This window comes from Neofelis nebulosa, chromosome 1 (assembly GCF_028018385.1).
Source record: "Neofelis nebulosa isolate mNeoNeb1 chromosome 1, mNeoNeb1.pri, whole genome shotgun sequence".
In the NCBI taxonomy this organism is placed as follows: domain Eukaryota; kingdom Metazoa; phylum Chordata; class Mammalia; order Carnivora; family Felidae; genus Neofelis; species Neofelis nebulosa.
The window spans coordinates 122,994,697-123,018,187 of record NC_080782.1 but is presented as its reverse complement, the minus strand read 5'-3'; the positions used below and the strand labels follow the sequence as shown (position 1 = coordinate 123,018,187).

The window sequence follows — 23,491 nt, the reverse complement described above, 5'->3', positions numbered from 1 at the left end:
TGAACATTAGTGTAAACACCAATGGTGAATATGTTTTGGAAGAATAGTGTACAGCATTGAAGTTTTAGTATACTGTTTGTATAAGGAAATAATTTACAGTATTTTCATAAATCAGTGGAGGAATATAGTAAACTACATGAAAAAAATAAAAAACATTAAATTTATAGTCTGTGGCATTCTCAAGTCTGGAAACTTTGGGTTAATCTATGTAATTACTGGACATGTGTATTTGTTGAGAGAAAAAATCAGTGAGAAAGAGCCTTAGAACTTTATTTTCTGATGCAGTTTAAAATCTCCAAAGAATTATATTTTGCTACATTCATTAAATACACCATTAATATGCCATTCCACCTGGAATCATCTGGTTACAGCTAACCTCTTCACTTTTTAGAATCAATATCTACTTGAATGTTTGCATTTATTCAAGTGTCAGTACAATTCTGCTTTATTACTAGACTCTAAGATTTGTGGTTTTTAAAATTATTTATTATTTTTTGAGCGAGCGAGAGAGAGAGCATGAGCAGGGGAAGGGTAGAGGGAGAGGAGGAGAGAATATTAAGCAGGCTTCATGCCCAGCATGGAGCCAGACATGCTGGGCTTGATCTCATGACTGTGAGATCATGACCTGAGCCAAAATCAAGAGTCAGACACTTAACCGACTGAGCCACCCAGGCACCCCAGACTCTAAGATTTGTACTTGGAAAATCAATTCAACATAAAAATTGTTTAAAATTTTGAAATTCACATGCTCATCTTAAATTAATAATCCTTCTTAATGAAATGTGGGTATTTCATTGGGTATTAAAATTCATGAGTGTGTGTTGCTTAAGAAGAACTACCCTATTGGGGCACCTGGGTGGCTCAGTTGATTAAGCTTCCCACTTCAGCTCAGGTCATGATCTCCCAGTTCATGAGTTCAAGCCGCACATCTGGCTCTGTGCTGACAGCTCAGAGCCTGAAACCTGCTTCAGATTCTGTGTTTCCCTCTCACTGTCTCTGTCCCATCCACTCTGTCTCGGTCTCTCTCAAAAATGAATAAACATTAAACAAAAATTTTTTTAAAAAGAACTACCCTTTTCATTTTTGATATCTGATTTAATGAAGATGATTTTCAGATGCTTCTCTTTAAATTTTTCAAATACTGTACTTTATCAGCTGCAAAGTATGAATAAATAGGGGAAATGGCAATAAAATATTACAAATGGGATAGTAGGCTACATTACCTGACCAAACAAATGGTTTATTGTTACATGTGGGAACCTATGACTACTTAATTTTTATTTTTTAAATATTTATTTGAAGGGCATCTAATTAATTTTTATCTGGACAATTCTGATAACAGTGTAAAATGTGCAGATTCACTGAACAGCGAATACATCCAAAGAGTAACAAGAATCCATATGATGGAGGATGGAGACTGATACCATTCACTCTTACAAGAAAACTCATTTTTTCATTATATTTTATAATAAATATTATTTTTTCTTTTCATTATATTTTAATGAAGATGTTATAGACTTTGGATATGTGTCCTGAGTAAACCTCTATAAACTTCAATAGACTTTATATAATGAAATGCTTGATCCAACACTCTGAGTGTATATACTGTGTATACTCCATATTCTTTGAAATATTTGAATCTTTAGTTTCACATGTGCTCTGAAAAGATAACTGTCCTATACTAATTTAAGTGTTCACACCATATTGTTCAGTCATGTTTTGGAGCAAAGTCTCGAATCTGTTTTTTATGTTTGTATGAAGTAGAGATGTCCATGAGTTTGTCTAGAATCCTGAATACAATGAACAGTTTAAGATGTCTAATGCTATTCCACTATGAGTTCAGCATTGCTACACATCCGCTAAGTTTTAGAGTGACAATGTATTGTGTAGGTTAAAAAAGTTTCTTCATGAAGATTTCTAGTTTGGAAATGGAATTAAACCTGTAAGACCTATCAGAAACATAAAATTGACATGCTTATTTAAAGGCAAGAATGTCAGTAACAAAGGGTTGGGATGATCTGATAGTAACCTTGGGACCAAAAAAAGTGGACGACATAGATTACTTTCTTTAGAATATGTGATTATAAGGACTCATACTTCACTCCCCAAATTCGAATAACTCACCATTGCTAAGTTACTTGAGAAGAAACAGTACCATTAGAGACAATGGTAAAGTAGTGTGGAAAAATAAAATCAGAGGAATAGTTTTTGAATCCTAGTCATTTGAAAGTAGACACTTGGAAACTAACAAGGAATTTCTTCTTGCTTCTTACCATACTCCTGTTTTATAAGAATAATCAGTCTCTTTGCTTACATATCAATTATTTGGGGGGTAAGGTGACAATGATAATATAGAAGGAAGTGAAACACAAGATAAAACTAAAAGCTCTGATATTTGTAACATTTTTAAGTTAGAAAAAAAGAAAATAGAGTGGAGTAGTAACAATACATATCAAGCTGATATTTCAAGAATTTTCATATTACACTTTCTGCTGCACCACCACTACTTTCATTTGTGTCATTTCCTACATATTATTTGCTTTGGTCTTCAATTTTACTAAGTAACACAAGGAAGATGTTATTATAGCCATTTTATGAAAATGGAAATGAAAAGCACTACAATGCCAATGTCTTCAGCAAGTTACCTCTGCTCTTTGAGGAGTAAAAATGACTTGATTTAGATGGATAAAGCTCAGGTTCAAATAAAATCACAGCCAGACCAAAGATATAGTGAATATTTAAAATGTTAAAATCCTTGTAAAATGAGAAAAATGAGCATCTGTATCAGGACACAGTAGAATTTTCTTCTAACCCACTCCTTACTTGGAGCTGATGTAGTAACCACTACTGCAGTTCTGCAGCCCAGACGCGGGGTGCCGCTGTTGGCTAGTACTGAGCGAAGTATCAGCTTCTCCTGGCGCAGAGGAATCGCCAGCCCACCGCGGAACCGCGAGAATTGGACACTCTGCCTCTGGCTCTGTGACGCTAAGATATTTGTTAGAACCCGCCTGCCAAGACAAATCAAGGAGTTGCTCCTGCTCGGAGAATTCTTGGGATGATTTAGCGACCATAGCTCTTCAGAGTCAGAAAGGCAAAGGCGCTGAAAGCGGGATGAACGATCACTTGGGATTGAAGGGCCCGGCTGGGCGGAGACAAATGCTGTTTCTCTCTTTGCTGTCTTTGTTCTGCCCGGTGATCTCGGAGCAAATCCTCTATACTATTCCGGAGGAGCTGGCCAGAGGCTCGCTTGTGGGAAACCTCGCCAAGGATCTGGGGGTTGGCGTTGGAGATTTGCCTGCTCGAAACCTGCGTGTTAGTGCACAGAAGAAACTGTTTACAGTGAGTACCGAGAATGGGGACTTACTTGTTAGTGACCGTATAGACCGAGAGCAGATTTGTGGCGAGAAGTCGACATGTGTTCTAGAATTCGAATTGGTGGCCGAAAAGCCTTTGAACTTCTTTCATGTAAGTGTAGTAATTCAGGATGTCAATGACAATCCACCAACCTTTAGCCAAAATATCACTGAATTGGAAATCAGTGAACTGGCCGTAACTGGAGCCTCCTTTGCCCTGGAACCCGCGCAAGATTCAGATGTAGGTGTCAATTCCCTGCAGCAGTACTATCTCAGTCCCAACCCACACTTCTCTTTGATCCAGAAGGAGAACCCAGATGGCAGTAGGTACCCAGAACTGGTAGTGAAGACTCCCCTGGACAGGGAAGAGCAGTCACACCACCACCTGGTCCTCACGGCTGTGGATGGGGGTGACCCAGCCAGAAGCTGCACTACCCAGATCATGGTGGTTGTGGCAGATGCAAATGATAATGCACCAGTGTTCACCCAGGACATTTACAGGGTCAGTGTTCCAGAGAACCTGCCTGTGGGCTCCACTGTACTAAGAGTGATGGCCACTGACTTGGATGAAGGGGTCAATGCTGTGATCACCTACACTTTCATCAACATTGGTAGGGCAGTGAGACAGCTGTTCAAACTGGACAGTACAACAGGGGAACTCACCACTGGCGGAGGACTGGACTTTGAAGAGAGAGCAAGCTACACAATTGGGGTGGAAGCAAAGGATGGTGGACATCACACAGCACACTGTAAAGTACAAATAGATATTTTGGATGAAAACGACAATACACCAGAGATAACCCTGGATTCTGAATCTAAACATATTCTAGAAGATGCTGAGTTGGGGACTGTTGTTGCCCTGATCAAAACCTATGACCTCGATTCTGGATTTAATGGGGAAGTTTTCTGCCAACTAAAAGGAAAGTTCCCATTTAAAATAGTTCAAGATACAAAAAACACATACAAGTTGGTCACAGATGGAGTCCTAGATCGAGAGCAGACTCCGGAATACAACATTACCATCACAGTCACCGACAGGGGAAGGCCAGCCCTCTCCTCCAACAGAAGTGTCATCTTGAACATTGCTGATGTCAATGACAATGCTCCTGTTTTCCACCAGGGCTCTTACGTGGTCCACGTGGCAGAAAACAACCCGCCCGGAGCTTCTATTTTCCAAGTCAGCGCTTCCGACCCCGACCTGGGACCCAACGGCCGCGTCTCCTACTCCATCGTGGCCAGCGACCTGGAGCCGCGGGCGCTGGCGTCCTACGTGTCCGTGAGCGCGCAGAGCGGCGTGGTGTTCGCGCAGCGCGCCTTCGACCACGAGCAGCTGCGCGCCTTCGAGCTGACGGTGCAGGCCCGCGACCAGGGCTCGCCCGCGCTCAGCGCCAACGTGAGCCTGCGCGTGTTGGTGGGCGACCGCAACGACAACGCGCCTAGGGTGCTGTACCCGGCGCTGGGGCCCGACGGCTCGGCGCTCTTCGACACGGTGCCGCGCGCCGCGCAGCCCGGCTACCTGGTCACCAAGGTGGTGGCGGTGGACGCCGACTCGGGACACAATGCGTGGCTGTCGTACCACGTGCTGCAGGCCAGCGAGCCCGGACTCTTCAGCCTGGGGCTGCGCACGGGCGAGGTGCGCACTGCGCGTGCTTTGGGCGACAGGGACGCGGCCCGCCAGCGCCTGCTGGTTGCGGTGCGGGATGGAGGACAGCCGCCCCTTTCCGCAACTGTCACGCTGCACCTGGTTTTCGCAGACAGCCTACAAGAGGCGCTGCCGGACGTCAGCGACCGCCCGGAGCCCTCTGACCCCCGGGCTGAGCTGCAGTTTTACCTGGTGGTGGCCTTGGCCTTGATCTCAGTGCTGTTTATCCTAGCAGTGATTCTAGCGGTTGCGCTGAGCCTGCAACGCTCCTCCCGCCCTTCCTCCTGGAGCTGCTTTAAGACTGATGTCTGCTCCAAGACTGGATCTGGGGTTATTCCCAACTTTAGCGAAGGGACTTTGCCTTATTCTTACAATCTATGTGCTGCCTCACATTCCTCAGAGACTGAGTTTAAATTTCTCAGTATAAAGCCTGAAAATGGTCCATCACAAGATCTTCTATGTAATGAAGCCTCTTGGTTTGAAAGTGCCAATAATGATAATCGCAAAATGACTTCTAATTCAGTCAATTTGCAACAGGTGAGTTACGTCAAAATCTTTTATTTCTATAAGTATAATTAGGTTATAGATAAAAAGTATACAGGCTAACTATACCCTGATTTTATTGTGTTTTATTGATTTTTCTGGGCATCGTTTGTGTGTGAGGGGTGTTAGAATTTTTTTGTTCATTTATCTGTGTTGCAGTCTTTCATATAAAGTGGCCTTGTGATGTCTTGAAATTTTTGTTAAATCTAAAACTACATATCATGAAACATTTTTGATATATTAGCATCACCCTGTCATTGGGAAACCTTATATAATTAAACACAAATGTAGGCACTTAAGTGGTTTACTTAGTTTCAATGCAGTCAGTCCTAAACTATGTTTTGTATATAATATATTAATACAAGTTTTCTCATTGTAGACAATATATTTTCACTTCCTTTTTATGTTTTTATTTTATTTTTACAGTTTTTTTAATTCATTTAAGTAATCCCTACACCCAACATGGGGCTCAAATTCATGACATGGATATCAAGAGTCACAGGCTACTCTGATTGAGCTAGCCAACTGCCCCCCTTTTCATGATTTTAAAAGTATACAGAAATATTGCTTATGCTAGAGCATTTATTAATCTATGTGTTAATAAAATAGATGACATCTAAACGTGGCAATACTTGTAACTGGCAGTAGGTGAATTGGTTCCAAATGTGTAGTTGTTGGTGCCCTTATTGAAAATGGGACAAATAAAAGAGACTCTTAACTATAGAGAAGAAACTGAGGGTTGCTGGAGGGGAAGTGGGGGGGGATGGGCTAAATGGGTGCTAGATATTAAGGACGGCACTTGTGATGAGCCCTGGGTGTTACATGTAAGTGGTGAATCACTAAAATCTATCCTGAAACTAGTATTACACTATATCTTAACTAACTCGAATTTAAATAAAAATGTGAAACATTAAAAAAATGAAAATGGAACAAATATAAATGATGGTGGAATAGAATTCAAATTTACAGAAAAGCATAATCTTATTTCTTTTCTCCAAGGCCGTAAGAGCTCATGGCCCCCCAAAAAATGAGTAGTAAATTCCCGGGAATATATAAAACTATTCAAAATATGCGCTTTTATTCTTCTTGGGGAGGGAAATATGAGTGACATCTAAGCAGATTTAGCAGAAATAAGATTCTTTGCATGATGGTTTCACAAAAACGGTGCAGTATTAAGTTAGGACTCTAAGCGTCGCTGTTCACTAATCCCGGCAAGGAAAGTAATGACAACTGAAGTAATATCCTCCAGCACAAAGCAGATCAGACACCATAGCTCTCCAGCTGCGCAGAAATTCTAATCTAAAATGCTTCGCATCTGACCTCTACTTGTTTATGGACCTTGGCTTCTAATTCAGAGAAGCACAAAAAAGTGATTGTGAACCTGCTCCCTCTACTCACAATCCCCAGGAAGTCCATAAGGAGCCGGTCATGGCAGCTCTGCAAAAGCGCCGGCACCAGAGCGGATTAGTGGTACTCGTTATTCTGCTGGGGATTCTGGGGGGGCGCGGGGCCAGGCAGATCCGTTATTCCATTCCTGAAGAGCTGGACAAAGGTTCCTTCGTAGGAAACATCGCTGACGATCTGGGGCTAGAGCTCCAGGAGCTGGGGGAGCGTGGAGTCCGCATCGTCTCCAGAGATAGGATGCAGCTCTTTTCTCTGAACCTGCGAAGCGGCAACTTGGTCACCGCAGACAGAATAGACCGGGAGGAGCTCTGTGCCCAGACCACGCAGTGTCTGGTGAGTTTTAACATCCTCATTGAGGATAAACTGAATCTTTATCCCATAGAAGTGGAAATACTGGACATTAATGACAACACACCCCGATTCTTTAGGGAAGAATTAGAAGTGAAAATTCTGGAAAATGCACCCCCATCCTCTCGTTTTCCACTAATGGAAGTCTATGACCTGGATGTGGGAATGAACTCTCTTCAAGGCTTCAAACTCAGCAAGAATAGTCACTTCTCAGTGGACGTGCAGAGTGAAGCTGATAGGCCCAAATACCCGGAGCTGGTGCTTGAGCGTGCCCTGGATCGGGAGGGAGATGCCGTTCACCACCTCATCCTTACTGCTGTGGATGGCGGTGAACCTGTCCGCTCAGGCACTGCTCGAATTCTGGTAACTGTCCTAGATGTGAATGACAACGCTCCAGTATTTACTCAGCCTGTCTATCGTGTAAGTGTTCCTGAAAACCTGCCAGTAGGCACACCAGTGTTGTCGGTAAATGCTACTGACCAGGATGAAGGAGTCCACGCGGAAGTAATGTATTCCTTCCTGAGGGTAACAGAAAAGATCTCCAAGATTTTCTGCTTGAATGTTTTCACTGGAGAAATCTCGATCTCTGCAAATTTAGACTATGAGGATTCAAGCTTTTATGAACTGGATGTTGAAGCCAGAGATAGGCCAGGTCTACTTGACAGAGCAAAAGTCTTAATAACTATCTTAGATGTAAATGATAATGTACCAGAAGTGGTAGTTACATCTGGAAGCAGATCAGTTGCTGAAAGTATGCCTCCAGGAACAGTAATCGCTCTTTTTCAAGTATATGATAGAGACTCTGGACTGAATGGCCTGGTAACATGCTCCATCTCAAGAAGTATGCCATTTGAACTGGAAAAATCAGTAGACAATTATTATCGATTAGTGACCAATACAGTACTAGATCGAGAACAGGTATCCTTGTACAACATCACTGTAACAGTCACAGACAAAGGAATTCCACCTCTGTCTACAGAAACACTTATTTACCTAAATGTGGCAGATATCAACGACAACCCACCTGCCTTCCCCCACTCCTCCTATTCTGTCTACATCCCTGAAAACAACCCCAGAGGTGCCTCCATCTTCTCTGTGACTGCACATGACCCGGACAGCCATGAGAATGCCCAAGTCACTTACTCCCTGTCTGAAGACACGCTCCGGGGGGCACCCCTATCCTCCTATGTGTCCATCAACTCTGACACCGGTGTCCTGTATGCCTTGCATTCCTTCGACTATGAGCAATTCCGTGACCTGCAACTGAGAGTGACTGCGCAGGACAGCGGAGACCCACCGCTTAGCAGCAATGTGTCCTTGAGTATATTCATTCTTGACCAGAATGACAACACACCAGAGATCCTGTACCCCGCCCTCCCCACCGACGGTTCCACAGGCGTGGAGCTGGCACCCCGATCGGCAGAGCCCGGCTACCTGGTAACCAAGGTGGTGGCGGTGGATAGAGACTCTGGCCAGAACGCCTGGTTGTCCTACCGCCTGCTCAAGGCCAGCGAGCCAGGGCTTTTCGCGGTGGGGCTGCACACGGGCGAGGTGCGCACAGCGCGGGCCCTGCAGGACAGAGATGCGCTCAAGCAGAGCCTAGTGGTGGCAGTGCAAGACCACGGCCAACCCCCTCTCTCGGCCACCGTCACGCTCACGGTGGCGGTGGCCGACAGCATTCCAGACGTCCTGACTGACCTGGGCAGCATCAGGCCCTCGGCCGACCCTGATGATTCGGATCTCACGCTGTACCTGGTGGTGGCGGTGGCCACAGTCTCCTGCGTCTTCCTTGCCTTTGTGATCGTGCTGCTGGGACTCAGGCTGAGGCGCTGGCATTCGTCCCGTCTACTCCAGGCTGCGGGGGTTGGATTGGCGGGCGTGCCCGCCTCGAGCTTTGTGGGCGTGGACGGAGTGCGCGCTTTTCTGCAGACCTACTCCGGGGAGGTCTCGGTCAGGGCGGACTCCAGGGAGAGTCACGTGATCTTCCCCCAGCCCAACTATGCCGACACGCTCCTCAGCGGAGAAAGCTGTGGGAAAAGCGAGCCTCTTTTGATTCAGGAAGATTCAGGTTTTTGTAAAGAGGAAGACTCCCTTGTTCAGGTGAGGTTATTCCTTTTATTGGTTTTATTTGAACAAGAACGTTTAAAATTTTCTTTGATCAGTGCTTAGTTTTCTTAGTCTTTGCAGTGCGTCAATTTTGAGAATTTTTAAAATATCAGTTGAACTCTATTAAATCTTAGTTTCGTCTAATTTCATGAAAAAAATCTTAATGTATGATGCAGATTTTCTTTACCTTTCTGCTGGCAAGCTCTTTCTGCCTTGGGTTTCGTTCATTTCTTTTGTTAGAGTGTGTGTGTGTGTGTGTGTGTGTGTGTGTGTGTGTGTGTTCCTGCCTTGTGACATTTGTGAGATTCTTTTTCTTTTCAAAATGTTTTTAATTTATTTTGAGAGAGAAAGTGTTTGAGCAGGGGAGGGGCAGAGAGAGAGAGAGAGAGAGAGAGAGAGAGAGAGAGAATATCCCATGTTGGCAGAGCCTGAAGTGGGGATCCATCCCACCACCCTGGGATCATGACCTGAGCTGAAATTCAGAGTGAAATCCAGAGACCCTCAATCAATTGAGCCAGTCAGGTGCCCCATGAGATTCTTTTTCTAATGTAAAAAAAAAAAAAACTGAATTGCAGCCTCTGTTAAGATCACGGTCTCAGTTTCCCCCGATTTTAATTAATAGCACGTGCTTTCTAAAATAATGGAGATTTGTGAGAGATATTTTCCCCCTTTACTACTTAGGAATCAAAAATTATTTTTATGAAAGATAAAAGTAATTGATCTCTGTAGCAGAGAAGACCCGATCTTTGGTGTTAGCCTGAATAACATTCCTGGAACTATTTGTTATTCATCTCGGGCCAGTCACAATATCTATAGTTTTTAAAGTAAAATTTAAATTAAAAAGACTTGTCTTCTTTACTTCACACAAATTCTGAGAAAATATAACAAAATAATTAAAGTTTTTTTCAACTATAAAGTAGTATAGTGAACAAGTATTTGTTGACATCACCAGTATTATAATTGTGATTGTTAACATGTTAACAAATGTAAGCATCTGATGCTGTATGCCTACTATAATGTCTTCTGCAATCTGTGTGCTTGATAGTACTTAAGAGTGCAAATGAATTTTTAAAATAATTTTTAATGTTTATTTTTGAGAGAGAGAGGAGAGAGAGTGCACTATTGTGCACAAGCAGTGGAGGGGCAGAGAGAGAGGGAGACAGAAGATCTGAAGCAGGCTCTGTGCTGACAGCAGAGAGCCTGATGCAGGGCTGGAACTCACGAAACAGAAGATCATGATCCCAGAAGAAGCCAGATGCTTAATCAAATGAGCCACCCATGCACCCCCGAAATGAATTTCTAACTATGCTTATTAGTGTCCACTTACAAGGATGTATCTCTAAAAATTAGAGAACTGAATATTGAATGGGAGAATGAAGGATTGATAGTGTTCAAATAAGAATTTAAATAATTTAGCATATTTAACCCACATAAAATAAGGTTTCTGTCATATAGAAACTCTATCCAAATATTTAAGGAAAGGAGAGTTGTCATTAGAAGAATTAGTCTCATTCATCATGGCCCAAAGGTGTGAATGAAACTGTGGTTTGATGAGTAGAAAAAAGCAAGGTTTTGAGTTGTTGAAGTTGTTCTAATGGAAAATGGATTGCCTAGGAGGTAAGAGGTTCTATTATTAGCTCCTTTCAAAAGTAAGCTGTTGGCCCTGGAATTAATAGAATACAGGGGATAATATAATTGGACGAGTTGTTGACATACATAATAGTCAAGGTCTTTTCCAATCCTGAGCTGGAGGATTCTATGATCTGATAATGCAATAGATTGGCCACTTATGCTTCTAACTTGGGGATTCACATTTAACATAAATAATTGAAAAGATATGTTGAAAATAAATGAGAACCTTCCTTTGTAACCGGAAATTGTCAGTCTTTTTTTTTAATGTTTATTTCTTTTTCAGAGAGAGAGAGTGTGTGTGCACAAGGGGTGAGGGGGAGAGAGCAAGGGAAACACAGAATCTGAAGCAGGCTCCAGGCTCTGAGTTATCAGCGCAGAACCCGATGTGGTCCTTAAGCCCACCAACTGTGAGATCATGACCTAAGCTGAAGTTGGATGCTTAACCAAGTGAAACACCCAGGTGCCCCAATCATCTCTAAGATAATATTGGGGCACCTGGGTGGCTCAGTCGGTTAAGCATCTGACTTCGGCTTAGGTCATGATCTCGCAGTTTGTGAGTTCAAGCCCTGAATCGCATTGGGCTCTGTGCTGACAGCTCGGAGCCTGGAGCCTGCTTCGGATTCTGTGTCTCCTTCTATCTCTGCCCCTCCCCCACTTGTGCTCTATCTCTCTCTGTTTCTCAAAAATAAATAAATGTAAAAAAAATTTTAATATAATGTGGAGTTGATGCCTTTAAATTAGATGCTAAATGTATTCTATGTTTCCCCAAATCAGTATTGTGGTATTTACATCTCAGAGATTATTTTAGAATTATTTATTTCAAGATTCCAAATGTATATGACTAAGAGATTCCAGACATACACATTTTCAAATATGATTTTCTTGGACATTTGTGATATAATTATTTGATGGTTTTATTAGGAATTTAATAGTAAATAATTTTAAACAACTTGAATCTTGGGTATTGGTCATGGGAGTCAGATTATCTCATACAAGTATTAAGATTTGTTTGATATGATCTGAGAGTGTAAATGTTTTTTATAGCACCAATTCTGGATGATTTAAGCTACATCTTGAAAAAATAAAAATAAATAAATTACATCTTAAACCTGCATTGTTGTAAGCAAAGTTCACTTAACTGGGTTTTATGGATAGTAGGCTGGTTTATTTTATTCGTCTTATCTGTTCACTCACTAATGGGATAGTAGGATGGTTTATTTCATTATTCCATTCTCTTACCTGAATTACCTATGACCATTTCATTTAAATAAATAAAATATTTTATTGAGAAAAACTATCAGATTCTACTCTCAATAATACTCATTCATGTGGACTGACCAAGTGTTAAATCCTAGCAGTCATGGAATTTGCTAAATTCTGACTAACTGAGGTTCTCAGACCTACATACAATACAGATCATATTAATAAGATAGGCAGTCTGAAATTTTAAGTACTGAATTTTGAAGCATCAGGAAGAAAACCTACCAAATTATTGGGCTAGTTTATCATCTTTGAAAACCACCCATCTGATGAAACTTCTGTTGAGGTGACAGTTGTCAATGGGAAGAAGTAAAAATCTCAGAGAGAAATGGAAAATACCTACATGTTTGCCTGGGAATGTAAATCTAAACAGAACTCCAAACAATGTTTTCTCAATAGAAAAAAAGTTCCATAAAGAAAGGAGAGACGATGAATAACTCGATGCCTAGAAACTCAATGAGACTTTCCATACAATTTTTTCCATAGAATTTCTTATGCAAGTAAACAGATGAAGGTCCATTCTTCCTAATAACTCAATCAATAATAACATACTTCCTTTAAAACTATAAACTTATTTCAGTTTTATATGGTAAGCCTATGTTATATTTAACATAACTCATTGGTCTAGTAGAGATCTTTAATATTTAAATTTATGTTGTAGAGTAACTTAGAAAAATTGGTTACTAGAGATATAAAACCAGTTATTCCCTAACGTATGCTTTATGTTCAGAGTATGTTCATAATCTTATTCATCTAGATCTTATTTAGTTCCAAATAAGGTATCCAGAAGTAATAAGTTAACTGAGACTTTTTAAAAATAATAGAATAAGAAAGAAATGTGAGATGACACTATGATTTTTTTTTTCAATGTTTTTTATTTATTTTTGGGACAGAGAGAGACAGAGCATGAACGGGGGAGGGGCAGAGAGAGAGGGAGACACAGAATCGGAAACAGGCTCCAGGCTCCGAGCCATCAGCCCGGAGCCCGACGCGGGGCTCGAACTCACGGACCGCGAGATCATGACCTGGCTGAAGTCGGACGCTTAACCGACTGCGCCACCCAGGCGCCCCGACACTATGATTTTTGAAGTGTTAGGTTCAAAAAAGATCACAACATTGGCAGCCGTAATATTCAGACATAAAAGTTTTGTTTAAAAATGTCTGCAAGTACTCATGATCTTTAATGACTTTGCTTACGTCAACAAGAAGTTCAAAATTACTACTAAACAAATAGTATTTAACTCGTATTTATGGAACTAATCTGTAATACTCATACTGGCTCCTTTGAACAAAAAGTTATTCTCTCTACTTGGTGAAAACAAACATGGCTGTAAATTATTTTGATAGATTAAAACAGCATTTCATTCAAAGCATTGCCTATATTTTGGACCAGTGCCATCAGAAAGCAGAAATAGATTACATAGTTAGGAAATCTCCAGCAACTAAGTTAAGCATTTTCAGTGCTACTTTTTATTTCTCTTCCTGGTGCTGCTATCTACTCCCCTATGGCTTAAAATAATTTACAAAGCAAGGTTATTTCTTTTTTAAAAAGTTTATTTATATAAGTAATCTCTAAACCTAACATGGGGCCTGAACTCACAATCTCAAAATCAAGAATTGCACGCTCTTCCAACTGAGCCATCCAGGCGCCCCATGAAGTAGGGTTATTTCTTGCCAGGTCTTCATTTCAGAACAGGTAACTCTCTTTTCTCTTGCAACTCTGTGGAAGGAACTTTATTTCTATAAGCTGAGAAGAACTGAGCCATCAACAATTCAGTTTTACTTAACATCAGTGGAAAAATTGGTACCTCTAATGATCTTCTCAGGACAGTTCTGTTTGTATGCTCAAAGGCTATCTGGAGGCCCATCTTTTTTCAATTATTCTAGAATAATCATCTAGAGTAGGAAGATTATTTGAATTGCATAGTGAAGAGAAGCACTCAACATCCACTTTAACACTCCACAGCTAGTAGAATCTCTGCAAATTCCTGCCTTCTGTACAAAATTTCGTCTATAGCTGACTGTTACTGCTTGGGTTCTCACCTCATCTCTAATGGCACTTTTTGAGCATAAAGCATCAGCCAAGGCAAATGGTTTTCTTTTTTCTTCTCAAAACACTGGAAGTGATGATATTTGTATTCCAACGTATACTATTATATATATAATCAAGGACAAGGTAATTTCCTCTTATTTTTAAAATCATTAAAATGAAGGTATTGGACTAAATCATCTCTAAGGTTCCTTCCAATCAAAAACTTTATTAAATGACCTGTCTGTATCTTAAAGAAAATTTTAACTGAGTCTTATGTGGTAGTGTCTAGAACATAGCATGTGTTCAATATTAATGAATTAACTTAAATTTATTATACTGATGAAAACGATTTCTACATAACATCTTTCTTATGTATACATACACACACCTTTTCAAAATAAGTTGTACTTTTTTTTACCTGAAAACACTACTTTTACTCCATGTTCAGTGAAGTCTGAGGTAGCACCCAACATCATTTCAAAGTTGCAATGCAAAAGAGAAAAAAAATGTAATTATCTGGAATTAATAAGCATCCATCATAAGCATTGTTGCATTATTTCATTTAACTGGAATGTATTTTTAAGTTAGATATATAGATCGAAGACATATAAATGGAAGGTTTTTGAAGGATAAAACAACTTTCTGAAAAATCAGTTATCTTGCTTCAATATGGTGCAGTAACTTAGTAAGGACTCTGAGCGCCGCTGTTCACCAACCACGGGGAAAGTGGTGCAATAAGATCTGCCAGAGCCACCGAGATTTTACAGTACAAAGAAACATCAGATTGAGACAAATTCTCTTCCAAGCTGCATCAAACTCAGGTCTCTATTATACTAAATTCCGGGCTTCTCTTATGAATACAAAGGATTCCACGCTGACACACTGGCATCCATAAGCGCAAAAGGAGATAGTCCAGTGTCTAACAAGATCAGCAGGACAACAATGGCGACTCTGAAGAGGGGTCGAGACTACAGAGGATTCATCCTGCTCTCCATCCTCCTGGGGACCCGGAGAGAAGCTTGGGCAGGACACATTTTCTACTCTTTGCCGGAGGAAACAGACACAGGGTCTTTTGTGGGTAATATCGCTAAGGATCTGGGCCTGGAGCCCCGGGAACTGGCAGAGCACGGAATCCGCATCGTCTCCAGAGGTAGGACACAGCTTTTCGCTCTGAATCCGCGAAGCGGCAGCTTGGTCACTGCAGGCAGAATAGACCGGGAGGAGCTCTGCGCTCAGAGTGCACGGTGCCTGGTGAACTTTAACATCCTGATGGATAAAATGAGTCTTTACCCTATAGAAGTGGAAATAATAGATGTTAATGACAATTCTCCTAGATTCTTGACAGAAGAAATGACTGTAAAAATAACGGAGAACACAGCTCCTGGGGTGCGGTTTCCCTTAAATGAGGCTAGGGATCCAGACGTGGGCACGAACTCCCTCCAGAGCTACCAGCTCAGTCCCAATCGTCACTTCTCCCTGGTTGTGCAGACTGGAGATGATGGAGCTAAATATCCAGAATTAGTGCTGGAAAGGGTGCTGGATAGAGAGGAAGAGGCTGTTCACCACCTACTCCTTACAGCCTCTGACGGCGGTGACCCACCCCGATCGGAAACCGCCCGCATCCAGGTAACTGTGGTGGATGTGAATGATCACGTGCCAGTCTTCTCTTTGCCTCAGTACCAAGTAACTGTGCCTGAGAACGTACCAGTGGGCACAAGATTGCTCACAGTACACGCTGTCGATCTGGATGAGGGAGTCAATGGGGAAGTGACATATTCTTTCCGGAAAATAACTCAAAAAATTCTACAGATATTCCAACTGAACCCTCATACAGGAGAATTATCAACTTCAGAAGGCCTAGATTATGAAGAGTCCAGCTACTATGAAATGGAAGTTCAGGCTCAGGACGGTCCTGGTAGCATGACAAGGGCTAAAGTAATTATCACAATTTTAGATGTGAATGACAATGCCCCAGAAGTGACTCTAACATCTGTAAGCAACTCAATCCCTGAAGACACTCCTCCTGGAACAGTAATTGCTCTTTTCTACCTTCAAGACCGAGATTCCGGCAAGAATGGTGAGGTGACCTGCACTATTTCAGAAAATCTGCCTTTTAAATTAGAAAGATCAATAGACAATTATTATAGGTTGGTGACAGCGAAAATCCTAGACCGGGAAAAACTCCCTCTGTATAACATCACACTGAAAGCCACAGATGGTGGAACCCCACCCTTGTCCATGGAAACTCACATCTCAGTGAATGTGGCAGATACCAACGACAACCCACCTGCCTTCCCCCACTCCTCCTATTCTGTCTACATCCCTGAAAACAACCCCAGAGGTGCCTCCATCTTCTCTGTGACTGCACATGACCCGGACAGCCATGAGAATGCCCAAGTCACTTACTCCCTGTCTGAAGACACGCTCCGGGGGGCACCCCTATCCTCCTATGTGTCCATCAACTCTGACACCGGTGTCCTGTATGCCTTGCATTCCTTCGACTATGAGCAATTCCGTGACCTGCAACTGAGAGTGACTGCGCAGGACAGCGGAGACCCACCGCTTAGCAGCAATGTGTCCTTGAGTATATTCATTCTTGACCAGAATGACAACACACCAGAGATCCTGTACCCCGCCCTCCCCACCGACGGTTCCACAGGCGTGGAGCTGGCACCCCGATCGGCAGAGCCCGGCTACCTGGTAACCAAGGTGGTGGCGGTGGATAGAGACTCTGGCCAGAACGCCTGGTTGTCCTACCGCCTGCTCAAGGCCAGCGAGCCAGGGCTTTTCGCGGTGGGGCTGCACACGGGCGAGGTGCGCACAGCGCGGGCCCTGCAGGACAGAGATGCGCTCAAGCAGAGCCTAGTGGTGGCAGTGCAAGACCACGGCCAACCCCCTCTCTCGGCCACCGTCACGCTCACGGTGGCGGTGGCCGACAGCATTCCAGACGTCCTGGCCGATCTGGGCAGTCTCGAGCCCCCAGCTGACCCTGATGCCTCAGGTCTCACGCTGTACCTGGTGGTGGCGGTGGCCACAGTCTCCTGCGTCTTCCTCGCTTTTGTGATCGTGCTGCTGGCTCTCAGACTGAGGCGCTGGCGCTCATCGCGTCTGCTCCAGGCTGCGGGGGTTGGATTGGCTGGCTTGCCCGCCTCGCGCTTTGTGGGCGTGGATGGGGTGCGGGCTTTCCTGCAGACGTATTCCCACGAGGTCTCCCTCACCGCGGACTCCGGGGAGAGTCACGTGATCTTCCCCCAGCCCAACTATGCAGACATGCTCGTCAGTCTGGAGAGCTGTGAGAAAAAAGATCCCTCATTAACATCTATAGATTTTCATGGATGTAAGGACGAAGCAGAAAATATTCAGGTGAGTTCACTAATACATTTATCTTTACATCCTTGAGGAATTATATTTTGTGTAATTTTCTTTACTGTATTGTGAAACAAATGTTTTAAAAATGTTAGAGTCAAAAGCAAGTTAACCGATTTATTTAACATAGAACACTTACTGACATAGGTTTTGGTGTCATTTCCTTAGTGAAAGCCTATACAAGACTGTGAATAAGTGGACTGTCACATTTTTATACCTTCCATGTATTTTCCCTTCAGTGTTCTCAATTCATGTGTTTTATAAATGAGAATAAATTGTTACATCTTTTTCATTGCACTGGGTTAGCAAGAGGAAAATACAGCTCATACACCTTGTCAGGATTCTCTTTAGATTAGATCTAGGAAAGGTTCTTGAAGATCTTCTGCCTCCATATACCTCAACTTTATGACTTTGAAAATCTCAGTTGCTTCCTGACATATTTAAAAATTTTAACTCCAGTATAGTTAATATACAGTGTTATATTAGTTTCAGGTGTACGATATAGTGATTCAGCAATTCTGTACATCACCCAGTGGTTATCATGACAAATGCACTACTTAACCTATCACCTATTTCACCCATTCCCCTCACCCACCTCCCCTCTGATAACCACCAGTTTATTCTCAATAATTAAGAATCGGTTTCTTGGCTTCTCTCTGTCTCTCACTTTCCCCTTGCTTATTTGTTTCATTTCTTAAATTCCCATATGAGTGAAATCATATGGTATTTGTCTTTCTCTGACAGACTTATTTCACTTAGCATTATACTCTTGAGCTCCATCCATGTCATGGCAAATGACAAGATTTCATTCTTTTTGTGGCTGAATAATATTCCAGTGTGTGTGTCTGTGTGTGTGTGTGGGGGGGGGGGGTGGATATGGATATGTATGTATGTGTATGTGTATATGTGTATATATATCAAATTTTCTTTATCCATTCATCAATGGATACTTGGACTATTTCCATAGTTTAGCTAGTTTAAATAATGCTGCTGTAAATATTGGGGTATGTGCATACCTTTGGATTAGTGGTTTTGTATCTTTTAAAAAAATATTTATTTTGAGAGAGTGTGTGGGGGAGGGGGGGTGGGGGAGAGAAGAGGGAGAGAATCCCAAGCAGGCTTTGTGTTGTGAGCACAGAGCCCGACATGGGCTCGATCCCATGAACCGTGAGATCATGACCTGAGCCAAAATCAAGAGTCTGCTGGTCAGCCAACTGAGCCACACAGGTACCCCTGTATTTTTGTATCTTGAGGGTAAATATCCAGTGGCACCATTACTGGATAATATCTTAGTTATATTTTTAACTTTTTGAGGAACCTCCAACCTGTTTTCCACAGTGGCTGCACCAGTTTGCATTCCCACCAACAATCCAGGAGGGTTACTTTTTCTCCACATCCTCACCAACATTTGTCATTCCTTGTGTTTTTGATTTTAGCCATTCTGACAAGTGTGAGGTGTTATTTTGCTTCCTGACATTTTAAAGCATAATCATCTATTAAAGTTATATCCTGGTAGAAGGTTAGACTGATGCCTAAAGAATGGAATGTGTGTGTCAAGCTTCACTAAGAGCTATATCAATGAGAGATAGGGATCTAATGCCACACTAAAGGTTATTGCCTGAAACCAATAAAATATGACATCAAATAAAATGTCATTTCAAGTTACACTTGTGAAATAAGCAGATATATGTTTTAAGACAAAATTTCGTTGTATTGTGTTAGCGGTACAGCCATGTGAAGTGTGTTTATGGGCTCTCCTAGTGGGAGATTGGGGATGCTTGTTTTATGAAACAACAATTTTGTATACTCAAGACCAGAAGTTGATTCAACTTATTGGATCTGCTAAAAAAAATTCAGTTAGAAATAACCCAATATGGGGTTAACTACATTTATATTCATTATATAACATTTTACTAAAGCTCAGTACATCAGTTGATTAGCAACTAGAAGGGGTTGATGACAAGTAATTTTGTTTACTTGGACCTACTTGTTTACTAGGAACTGTGCAAAATATTATTCCCTTTGTAACTTTGAAGATTGATATTACATTTTGTAACCAGGAAAATAATTCTTCAATAGGAAGGAGGGGGATAGGCTAACTCTTCCTGGATATAGTAACCTTTTGGGTGTTAAATAAAAGGACTTTTTTCTAGCATAGTATTGTGTTTGGTGGTATTTTGCATAAATTGGGCTGTGCAATAGTGTGGAAGTATGTTTCATATATTTTGCAGTGTTCAGATGTACAATCACTTGAGAAGACAATAACTGATACTTGGTGAGGCAGAAATATGATTATCAGGTATTTTGAAAAAGAATATCCCCAAATTCATTAGATACTTAAAAATATTTTTCAAGAAAGGAACGTAACCTAAACTCAGTATGCTACTGCAATTGAATATCCTAGGGATTATTTTATCAACTGAGCTCATCATGTGATGTTCAATTTAAGCACAGAAGTGGGAGCCAGAACCTCACTGCAGTAGACCATGGTTAGTGACCTTGTGTTGCAAGTCAAAATATATTTCCCTGCTAACTTTCAACGTTGATGTTATATTTTATAACCAGGAAAATAGTTGTGCAATGCAAAGGAGGAATAGGCTAATGTTTTTCCAGCTGTCATTTTCTTAAATGGGTGACACGTAGGTCATAGGATACTACTATAAAGAAATTGCTGAAACTATTTTGAAAGAAAAGAGGGTTTAGAGGTAAATATAAATTGTGCCCTTTTAAAGACAATTTCAGCATTATTGATGCTTTCTGAAAAATTGAAATGAATCAGCATGGAGGTACCCAAAAACTAATGAAATCAGGAAAAACAGGAATAAGGAAAGAAGGATAAAACTTTACTCATATTACTATTCAAAATTACTGTATTCTGAGATCATTTAGGCCAAGGATGTGTTATAGTAATCTTTCTATTACAGTGCGGATTTGAGATGCATGTCAACATGTTAATTACCCTAAACCCTGGAAATTTGGGATAACTATATAGTTAATAGTGCAAATTAATCGTCATTAAATATATGAACATATAAAAATAATTTGTTCAGTTAGGCGCTGGATTGTGATTATTGCAGCTGGTTAAACTGAAGCAGCAGGGGCTGCAGTTTCCCAGTGCGGACTGTGGGCGCCGCTGTTGGCCAAAGTGCAGAGCTTGGGCACTGGCGATCTTCTCGCGCAGCCGCAGCACACTTTCCCTGTATCAGGCTCTCTAGCTCGAGCCTTTACACAACTTCCTCCTCTGGAAAAGAGGGAACCCCGACCCTCACGCTGGAAATATAGCCTGTTCGGAGCTCCGGACATCTGCAGCACAGAGATTATTTGTAATCCGGCGTCTCCAGGCCGGTGAGCAACCTGAGGGGAGCAAAAGGGATGGGGAGCGGCGCTGGGGAAAGGGGCTGGGCTGAGAGGCGGCCAGTGCTCTTTCCCTTCCTGCTGTCTTTGTTCTGCCCGGCGCTCTCAGAGCAGATCCGCTATCGGATTCCCGAAGAAATGCCCGAGGGCTCGGTGGTGGGGAACCTCGCCAAGGATTTGGGACTCAGCGTCCACGAGTTACCGAGTCGACAACTGCGCATCAGTTCGGAAAAACCTTACTTCACTGTGAGCGCCAAGAGCGGGGAGCTACTTGTGAGCGGCAGGCTAGACCGGGAGCAGATTTGTGGAAAGAAGCCAGCCTGTGCTCTGGAATTTGAGGCTGTTGCTGAAAATCCGTTGAACTTTTATCACGTGAGTGTGGACATCGAAGATATTAATGACCACACACCAAAATTCACGCAAACTTCCTTTGAGCTGCAAATAAGTGAGTCCACAAACCCTGGGGCACGATTTATTTTAGGATCTGCCCATGATGCAGATATTGGTACCAACTCATTACGGAATTACCAGCTCAATCCGAATGATCATTTCTCACTCGTGAATAAAGAGAAACAAGATGGTAGTAAATACCCTGAGTTGGTACTAAAGATGCCTTTAGACAGGGAAGAGCAGAAATCCTACCAGTTGACCTTGACTGCGTTGGACGGCGGGAATCCATCCCTAAGTAGTACTGCCCAGATACAGGTCCTAGTGACTGATGCCAATGATAACCCTCCAGTGTTCAGCCAAGAACTATACAGGGTGGGCCTTCCGGAAAATGTGCTTCCTGGCACCACTGTGCTTCGAGTGATGGCCACCGATCAGGATGAAGGTGTCAATGCCCAGATCACCTTCTCTTTCACTGAAGCAGGCCAGATCACCCAGTTTGACCTGAATTCTAATACGGGGGAAATTACTATTCTAAATATGTTAGATTTTGAGGAAGTCAAAGAATATTCCATAGTTTTGGAAGCAAGGGATGGTGGAGGAATGATTGCCCAATGTACCGTCGAGATAGAGGTCCAGGACATAAATGACAATTTCCCAGAAGTGGTAATCCAGTCTCTACCGGATCTTATTATGGAGGACACCAAGCTGGGAACACATATTGCTTTGATTAAAATCCGTGACAAGGATTCTGGATACAACGGAGAAGTTACTTGTAAAATAGAAGGTGATGTTCCGTTTAAAATACTCTCTTCTTCTATAAACACCTATAAATTAGTGACAGATGGAGTTCTAGACCGTGAGCAGACCCCTGAGTACAATATTACTATCACAGCCACCGACAGGGGAAAACCGCCCCTTTCCTCAAGCTCCAGCGTCACCCTGCACGTTGGCGATGTCAATGACAACGCACCAGTTTTCCCACAGCCTTCTTACGTGGTCCACGTGGTTGAGAACAATCCTCCTGGAGCCTCTATCGCCCAAGTCAGCGCCTCCGACCCCGACCTGGGACCCAACGGCCAAGTCTCCTACTCCATCGTGGCCAGCGACCTGGAGCCGCGGGCGCTGGCGTCCTACGTGTCCGTGAGCGCGCAGAGCGGCGTGGTGTTCGCGCAGCGCGCCTTCGACCACGAGCAGCTGCGCGCCTTCGAGCTGACGGTGCAGGCCCGCGACCAGGGCTCGCCCGCGCTCAGCGCCAACGTGAGCCTGCGCGTGTTGGTGGGCGACCGCAACGACAACGCGCCTAGGGTGCTGTACCCGGCGCTGGGGCCCGACGGCTCGGCGCTCTTCGACACGGTGCCGCGCGCCGCGCAGCCCGGCTACCTGGTCACCAAGGTGGTGGCGGTGGACGCCGACTCGGGACACAATGCGTGGCTGTCGTACCACGTGCTGCAGGCCAGCGAGCCCGGACTCTTCAGCCTGGGGCTGCGCACGGGCGAGGTGCGCACTGCGCGTGCTTTGGGCGACAGGGACGCGGCCCGCCAGCGCCTGCTGGTCGCCGTGCGGGACGGGGGACAGCCGCCCCTCTCTGCCACCGCCACGCTGCACCTGGTTTTCGCCGACAGCCTGCAAGAAGTACTGCCGGATGTCAGCGACCGCCCGGAGCCCTCTGACCCCCAGGCCGAGCTGCAGTTTTACCTGGTGGTGGCTTTGGCCTTGATCTCAGTGCTTTTCCTCATGGCAGTGACTCTGGCCATAGCCTTGCACCTTCGTCGCTCCTCCAGCCCCACCACCTGTGGCTGCTTTCAGTACAGTCTCTGTGAAAAATCAGGACCTGTGATTCCTCCCAACTACAGTGAAGGGACTTTGCCTTATTCCTACAATTTGTGCGTTGCGCATACTGGAAAGACAGAGTTTAATTTTCTAAAGTGCAATGAAAAATTGAGTTCAGAGCAAGACATACTTTGTGGTGATTCATCCGGGGCCTTATTTCCACTTTGCAAATCCAGTGAATCAACCTCCCATCTGGTGAGTTTCTTTTAAGCATAACCTGCTTCTTACAAT

At 43.1% G+C, this 23,491-nt stretch overlaps 1 protein-coding gene and 1 long non-coding RNA gene across 13 annotated transcripts in view; one reads left to right on the top strand and one right to left on the bottom strand.

The window, feature by feature from the left end:
* LOC131514100 (protocadherin gamma-C4) overlaps nt 1-23,491 on the top strand; it is a 177,151-nt gene that overhangs the window by 47,325 nt on the left and 106,335 nt on the right. The window contains exon 1 of one of the 12 annotated variants that reach the window (XM_058733806.1): nt 1,499-5,532. The exons of 8 other annotated variants lie outside the window; for them this stretch is intronic. In XM_058733806.1, the coding sequence (XP_058589789.1) occupies nt 3,112-5,532 (2,421 nt within the window). In that variant the 5' untranslated portion in view covers nt 1,499-3,111. Of the gene's footprint in view, nt 1-1,498; nt 5,533-6,309; nt 9,391-15,262; nt 17,684-20,710; nt 23,456-23,491 lie in introns of those variants that run through there. 3 more of the 12 variants (XM_058733757.1, XM_058733800.1, XM_058733859.1) reach the window with 3 other exon arrangements.
* LOC131514200 (uncharacterized) lies at nt 15,115-22,537 on the bottom strand. The gene is made up of 3 exons (XR_009262979.1): nt 22,424-22,537; nt 17,336-17,610; nt 15,115-15,611 (listed from the first exon to the last, which is right to left on the bottom strand). It is a non-coding gene; the product is annotated as an uncharacterized LOC131514200 (long non-coding RNA).